The 8,101-nt window shown below is 42.8% G+C and overlaps 1 protein-coding gene across 1 annotated transcript in view; it reads left to right on the top strand. All coding sequences in view use genetic code 11, as the record gives it.

Annotated features, from left to right (window-relative positions):
• Positions 1-1,701: 1,701 nt before the first annotated feature.
• EGR_10758 (hypothetical protein) overlaps positions 1,702-8,101 on the top strand; it is a gene marked incomplete at both ends in the record, with an annotated part of 7,598 nt that continues 1,198 nt past the window's right edge. The window contains 4 exons of the mRNA XM_024500007.1: positions 1,702-1,935; positions 3,402-3,584; positions 4,452-4,698; positions 7,789-8,067. Coding sequence (XP_024345576.1) covers positions 1,702-1,935; positions 3,402-3,584; positions 4,452-4,698; positions 7,789-8,067 — 943 coding nt within the window. The remainder of the gene's footprint in view (positions 1,936-3,401; positions 3,585-4,451; positions 4,699-7,788; positions 8,068-8,101) is intronic.

Raw genomic sequence — 8,101 nt, 5'->3', positions numbered from 1 at the left:
CGAATTGAGGATAGGCAAAAGCAGTTTGTATGAGCGAATTGGTGAGATTTTAGGCATAGAATACATTAGCAAGGTGGGTTATTAGGCACAGGTACAGTGTCACTGAGGGGCACGTCCCCCGGTGGTTATACTTAAACGTGCCTCCTCAGTTCCAAAGTTGGTCTTTTAAAAGCGCGTTGTGCTTTGCGCTCCCTCACACCTCCATTTTGTGGTAGACGCATCATCAAGTTGGAGAAGATTTCATCTGACAAGGAGAATCACCTTTGCAGAGTATCTGATCTCCCGCCCTCCATTTTGTTTATGGGTAACTGATGATTAGAAGCATTGAATTGACTGACATGGGCTGCAAGACCGGCCAAAGTAGGCAACAGCAGTAATTGGCAGTGTCATCTTTCCCACAGTAACATCTGCAACCTGTGAGGTAATTAGTCTGCCCGATCTCCTTTTTCGTCGGATAGTCAACTCTCACTTTCACATAGTCCCACATAATGCTTGCTTGGCTCCTCTGTCTACTATTTTGGGATCACGAGCTTACAGTGCAAGTCTATGTAAGCAAATCTTTCCTCCACTGCAGGCTACCACAATGCCGCAAATGTAGCGTCCCAAGACTCCATGAAGACAAAAGAAGACACAATACTGGGGCAGAATATATATTCAGCGCAGAGAAGGCATCTGGGCTGTTGGCATGGCCCAAAAGGCCAGCCCACCCAGTGAGGTACAAGGGGGCTAGTTGAAAGTACAAAAGTGGCGCCTCACCAATGCCGAGGGATAAACCACTATCGTATTACACAAATGCGTCAGTAGCTTCTCATCCGTATTGAAATGCATCTACTTATCGCTAGCTTCTAATAAATGCAAATGTCGTTTTTTTCAAAATAGCAAAGTATTATATTTCTGTCTGCTACTTCCAAAGATCATAATAAGTAAACTATTTTGGGAAAAGTAGAATGAGTGGATGGAGGTCTTTTACGCGAAAACCTCGGAAAAGAGTTATTTGGCACAAGACATATAATTTTAAAACTTAACTATCATCATTTAAATGCCTATTATTTATTTCGGGACTACATGATTAGATTAGAAACAGGAAAATTTGTATTCATTTAGTTAAATAAAAATCTGTATGAAAGCAGTGCAAGAAATGAATAGTGTAAAAGTGTGACGTATTTTAACGGTAATTTTTACAAGCACCTAATTTTTACCCCAATAGGAATTGAGCGCGAATACATTTATTACAAATCATGTAGCATCTCATCTAATATACTAAAATATAAAAAATAAAAATTAGGAGTAAAATAATAATTAAAAGCAAAATACAGTGCTAACAATATATTTATGACAGTTTTTAATAAGAATTAGGGCCTAGATGTTCATCCAGCGTTTTTCTTCACTTACGCCAACGATTTGGTTTTAAGGCCATTGAGATGGAGTGCTGAACTTAAGATGGTCGATGCCTTCTTTGCTTTCGCTGTGAAATAGCTAAGTGGGTACCCGTAAATCTAATGAAAAATGAAGAGATACCTAACTCTTGTTGTGATATTTACCGATGATGAAGTAATCCTCTTGATTTTACTATTGTAACTTTTGCGGTTCTCCAAAAAATATGAAGAAATATTTGTTTTTCCTCCTATTTTGCGTTATTCAAGCACGATGTGAAGATTGTAAGTTTTATGTTTGCCTAGAATAAATAATTTAGACCTGTTGATGCCCAATTCCTCACTTTACTGCGGTCGGTCCTCAGGCGACGGCTATTACAAAAACTCCAACTCAGATGACTTACTACTCCACAACCAGATTGTCCTCTACTGGAATGTGTCGGCTGCCACCCATTTTACAGAAGCCTCAAAAACTCATCGGCCATTTAATCGGGTTGTGTGTCCTGGTGTTTCCGTCAGGCCTGCGGGTCGCTACGTCAGGCATTATTTAATGGATGGAGCGGTAGGAGTGTGCATATTTGTACAGATCTTCACAAGCTACTTTACTGAATCGTATTCTCTTTTTTGATCAGTCAGTTTACCTTTTTCAGCTCTAGTGCTGTACTTCATTTGCAAACTTTTAGATATGTCAATTTTATAGATTAACGACTTCCAAAATTTTTATTGCGTTTGTTGAGTTTAACGTGGGAATAATTGTATTTAAATACTTAAAAACCAGTTGTTATAATTTCAACGAAGTGGAAACTAGTAGCAATGTTGTTAGATTTCACTGCTAATCAAGTCTCAGAGACCGAAACTATACTAATAACTACTATATACTATTCAGTTGATCCTTATCTGTTTCTTCTTAGGAGTAACGCAGAAACAAATTAACCGAAGGGCTGTTATAGATGTAGAAAAAGTGTATTTAACGGATCTATTTACAATGGGTAATGAAGCAGCTAGTCAAAGTGTGTCGTTTATATTTTTCGTTAGCTAAGTAGCTGGACAGCAAACTGTTTTTTACGGTGAGATTTTTTGTTTCCTGACGGCTCCCTTGCCATTGCGTTCTTCGAAACAGGTCACCTATCTTCCCGTCTGAAAAAAAAACATTTTTCTTGACGCAAACACACTGTTCCTAAAGAGGTGGAACGACCATGCTCCGTGTCGATTTGTTTAGCGAAAACAGGTTTGAAAGAATATTTGCTTGCTAACAGTCGTATTTCTCCCAGTTAAGAATCCATCAGTTTCTGTAGTAAGCAGTGCTGAGCCCGCGATTTGAAATGCCTCGTCGTAATTTGACGGGCGTTTTAGTCAGTGTAGCGCTCTTCCCCTTGTTTCCATTTAAAATATCACCTTTGTGATGAGTACGTTGCTCCGAATTCCCGCTGAAATAGCAATCAGGTCTTCTAATACTTCCTTTTATGCAATTTGAAAATGCAGTCGCTAAACAAGTAGACCCATACTTTTTCACCTTCTTAAAGGATTTTTTTGGTTTATTTGATTTGATAAAAGCCAACATGCTTACATCGGATCGGAGGGGCTGATGACCTTTTGAGCGTGCAAAAAGTGTTCCGTGCCACCGCATGAAACCCAACCGATACGTGTACAAGTCTTCTTCTGCTACTTTCACTTCTTTGCTTCAAAACTGTTAAATCACTAGTCCAAAAGGTCTTACAAATTCCCCTTTAGTTCCCCATTCCCTTAGGAAATTTTGGTGGTAGCTAAAAAATGCCATACATTTTGAAAGGTTTTTTTAATTTTTTTCGGGTTAAGCAAATATTTGGTGGTTGCAATTAATTTTCATCCCCTCTTTTCAGTAGAAGGTCCGCTTTTTTGCGCTAAAATGTCCATGAAATGTTTGCTATCTCCAAAGGTGCGCCAAGCCACAAAACACTGCACATCTTCCGAAAATAGATTCTCTGCCTCCAGTCCTCCCTTTTGGTGCCTCTTGAAGGTGCAAATCAAATGCCTTGCTTAATGATGTAGGTCTACTTCTGGTTGTTGCACGTGCGCGCCTCCATTGAATGTCCGTCCAGACGCCCTCCGAGGTCAGACGATTTCGAGCTGCGGTTGAGCCAGTGGATTGATCGTTCGGAGGCGGAGAGTTCTCGCAACGAAGCTGAGGAGGCCTACGAACGTGGCGACTCCTTTTACCTTCCTGGACATAAAGTGAGTTCACTAAATCACTGTATTCGTATTATAATTTGTTTGTTGACAGAGGCGCCATGAGCTCCATGTCTGGGTGCCCAGTCGCCACTAGCATGGCAACTGGCAACTGATTGTGCCAAACAGATTGGTTGGTTTCTTTAACGTTGGGATGGGTAGAAGAAATGTGAGGGGCTGTGGTGGCCAATCGTCCTTTAAAGGCGGAGCTGGGCATTGAATTAGCCTCTTCGTTGTAAAACAGAGGAGGTGAAAGCCTGGAAGGAGAATTGGCATGAAACCGGAACCGATCATTATACGGTAGAAAAAATGCCCATTTTTTATTGTTTAGAGTATTGTGTCCGCAGCTTGCAGCGGTAGTTTCACCCATTGTTGCAGACGCCACCGACAGTGGTGCAGTGACCTGTGAAAAAGAAACGAAGATGGTGGCATGCTGATAGTCCCCGAGCTCATGTTAGTGTGTGGCATGACAAATGGAGTTTGGTGGGAATCCCACTCCCTCATATTCCCTTTTTTAACCTAGTGGCTTTGGAGAAGGCTGTCCAAGTGATAAAGGGTCGTTGGAGGCTGAAGATATTCAACGGGGGGCGTAACTTGTGTGCGAATTGGTCCTTGCAGGGCTGCTTAGCCGCAAGTTGAATCGCAAGTCCTACTGCACTGCCGTGAAAAAAAGTAATTTAGGCTTGATTCCAATTTTTCGGTAAAATCCGAAGGTATTAATGGTGTCCAAGGGGTAGTGACTCCTTAACGTGCTTAAGGAATTGCGGCCCGTAAGTTGTTTCTTCCCTTGCAACTTTGTTGGTTGAGTCGAACAGTAGGTTGTGTTGATGATGACTGGACCTTTGAGCGGAGAAATGCACTGTTTCCTTTCAGGAGCCCGAAAATCTGACGCTATCATGCTCCTCCCCACACCGGAGTGTCACTCTACAAGGTCGTTTGCGCCTCCTTGTCGTCTCGTGGGCCATATTCCCCAGTCGGTTGTCCAGCCAATTGGATAAGGGCACCTTGACGCCGACGGATGAATTGCTGGGTGGATTTAAAGGCCTCCCTGCAGATCTCAAAATCCGCGTTCAGATCACCTCGCGCCTTCACTTTGATGGCCAATTCTCTCCCTTTCGAAGTGCGTCGCATGCCTTTTGTTTCAACCGCGCAAATTAATTTTCCCTGGGGACTTTTAGAAGGCGACATTTTTCTCATTCACATAATATGATCACTTTAGTTGGTGCTTACAGGATAGACAGAAGTCCGTCTTAAAAATTGCTCTGTGAGAAATTTTGACTATACTACTCACCACCACAATTGTTGTATGGTAAAGACGCCCTTTTCTCCAATGCTTCACGCCAGGACCTAAAGGGACGACGACTAGGGAGAGAAGCAAAGATGCTTATCGTTCACGCCACGCCATGTGTCCATTTTTGGTTGTCTAGTTTGAACATATAAAAAAGTTAATTGGAGATTTTAAATGCTGAGGGAAACTGGCTTTCTTCCTTTACATATTCACCCATGTCATTTAATAGCTGATTCGTGGATTAATTTGTGTCAAATTTGTTTTTTTTAAGTACTTTTCCAAAATATATTGGAATGGCAAATGTGTTGGACCTTGCTTTTAGCTAACTTTCTTCATAAAGTAAGCCAAAAGGTGAATCCCATGATATTTTACGCTTAACTGCTGCGATTCTTCCTCAGCCCTTCCTTGCATCGCGTGTGCTTTTTATTCTCAAAATGACACTTTTGTTTTGCCTTCGTGGTTTGTCAAAGATGCTTGTAAAAGGTGTTGTGGGATGTAGTGGATTATCAACTGAGCAAAGGATGGTTGAATAAACGGAAGCCCTTTACCGGGAGTCACACCAAATTTCCTTCTTGTGTATATATTTAATGAAGAAAAAAGAAGAAGAAAATGTGTATGTCTACTTATTGGGAAGACTGGGGGTCCACGGTTCCTTTGGGACTTGATTTCACCGACAAATCTCGAGCACTGTTGAGCATGGAACCTTGTCTGTACCTCATGCATCCATCAGGCGGCTTTAAGGTAGCATGAAAGCGCTATTTTGACGTTGAACCATCTGTCTGCGACATTGAAGATGTATAATTTTGTAGCATAGCATTTCGAAGTGCCTTAATGTCTGTGTCTGGTGTCGTTTGTCGTCTGTTTAGCGGGTAAAGCTTAATTACCGGAGCCCATACCCTAAGCAATTTGTTATGAGACCGATTATTATAATATTACCATCGTTTTTTCTGTGGAATCGCGTTTTTTATGAAATGTTATTCTTCGTTTAGTAATTTGCATTGGTTTTACTTTTTCTCAATCCAGCTGATTCCTTTTACAAGAAGGAGGAGAATGTGGAGTTAGGATGGACGCTGAAGTGTATTTCAGTAGCACCGTTTTATTATTTATCTTGCAAATTAGCAGTCGTGAACGCATTTCGAGCGTTACTGGTGCATTTTGATACTTACAATCATGAACATTTTTCGGTATATTTTTTTTAAAAACAAATGCTTGGCAAGTGTTCGACGAGTTGCTAATTTTTAACCTAAAATGACGAGGATTTCGGGTCTGTCAATGGGTGTTTCGCCAACTGTTCCTTTGGTTTATGACCATTTATAGTGAACTTAAGCAAAGTTTACTTAAGACGGATATTACAGTGCGTTTTGTATAGCTCCCATGAAACAGACAACGAGCTGGGGTAGCTGTGGCATGAGTGCCTGAATTTGAGGAAGTTCACCTCTTTCAACTCATCTCCATTTAAATGAGTAGGAAAGGCTGGAAGTTTACGGAAAGACTCTCACAGTTTTAAATACCAATTTTTGCTATTCTTAACAATACCTGCAAGACGATGTGGGGTGGCTTTGTGCAAGTGTTTGACACACTTCTGTTTGGCAGTAGCCGCTTCCAATCTTGCCGCTGTATATCCACGCGAAGTTTGTAATGGATGGTTGGATGGAAGGATGGATGGATGCGTACGTTCCCCGTCACCCATCTCAACTCGGGTCCTTTACCGCCTGTATTAATATTTTTGCTTGGTAGAAGCATTTTCCTTCCCCTTGAACCACCGGTGGAAGTTGTTTTTCACCGCCACACTCTCGCTCCGCCCCACATGCGCAGTCCACTCAGTGATGCAGGAGTCGGCTTTACTGCCTCATTGTACAAACGAACGCATGGTTTAAAATTGGCCGAATTCCCGGCAAAACAGACTAACTACCCTCCTCTCTTATCATTTACCCCTTCGGTGGCTCCCTTTTTGTGATTATGCTGCCTGTTTTGTGCGTCAGGATGCGTTGTTCAGAACTGCCAAGGTAAAATACCACAACAGCCTATTCGTCGCATGTGCTGCCAGGTTTGCCAAAAGTAAACTCCTCCTTTATCCCCTTCAAAAAGCCTTTTAAAGAGGTTTTGCAAAAGATTTATTTCCTTTGGGAGCTGCAAAAACAGGTCCCTGGGGCGATGCGACGGGTGTTTTTTTTTTCAACTGTCTACTTCATAATGGTAAGTAAATGGAACATTCCCCACTGTTGAAATAGTTTCCAAATTATTTTAAATTTTTTAACCTGTAAATTGGCTGATTGACGATGCAGTGAACTGGTGAAATGATTGCAGCAGGCAGGCAGAGCACATGAGCGTCCTCTTGGAGGGTCGTTGTGTGGTTAACGCGTCCCGAATGCCTTTGAGGAGGAGGAGGAACTGGTGAGGTGTTGATTGAAGCAATGTTGACCCAATCCCACGTTGTCAAGTTGGTGGAGACTGAATCTGCGGAGAGGAGGAATGAATAAGCCGGGTAGGCAGATGGAAGGCTCAACTGGGTTCTGCGCATTTGTCGCCACAAACTCCACAGCATTCCATCTACAGTGTGCTTTTTTTCAGAAGAGTTGGAATGGTAGAATAACAACAGCATATTGCGGTCTTCTATGCAATGACCGCCTTGTGGGTGAGTGTAAAAGGTGGAATGACACTTGACCCCCTCCGATGTGGCGACATTACCCTCACAGCCGCTGTCGTGATGTTGCATTCGTGAAACTGGCGGTACCCAACGTGCGTTGTAATTGACTGGTCGGGATGCCTTCCTCCTCCCTTTTTCCAAGTAAAACCATCCATTCAGAACAAATTACGTGTGGTCTTTTAAATGTTAATGAAGGCAATTGTGGCGATGCAGTTTTTATCATCCGTCAGCCTGTGTTCACTCTCCGATTTGGTAGATTCGTTTGCCCCTTGCAGGACGCCAGCTATGCGAGTTTTACGGCTTTTGGTGCAATGGAAGCCTCACCGAAGACGCGCCTCAGCGTCGTAGACGAAAGCGTCGCAGCGACAGTGGTGACGAGGTGACAGGAACGTGCATTCGACCCTCCATGCGTTGTGACGGCCTTCCCGACTGTTGGCTCGATGATCCTCACAATTCGCCCGATGAGGTTGGCTGCAGTGCCATCCACTCACCAGACAGTGCGGAGGCTCTCGCACCCTTTGAAACCTTCAATGAGACCTTCCCCATCGCCTCTTGTAAGTGACATTCAAGAAGGGCGGAGGAAGGGGT

This window comes from Echinococcus granulosus (genome assembly GCF_000524195.1).
Source record: "Echinococcus granulosus chromosome Unknown EG_S00264, whole genome shotgun sequence".
Lineage (NCBI taxonomy): Eukaryota > Metazoa > Platyhelminthes > Cestoda > Cyclophyllidea > Taeniidae > Echinococcus > Echinococcus granulosus.
Note: the sequence above shows the minus strand (reverse complement) of the source record. Positions and strands in the feature narration are given on the sequence as shown.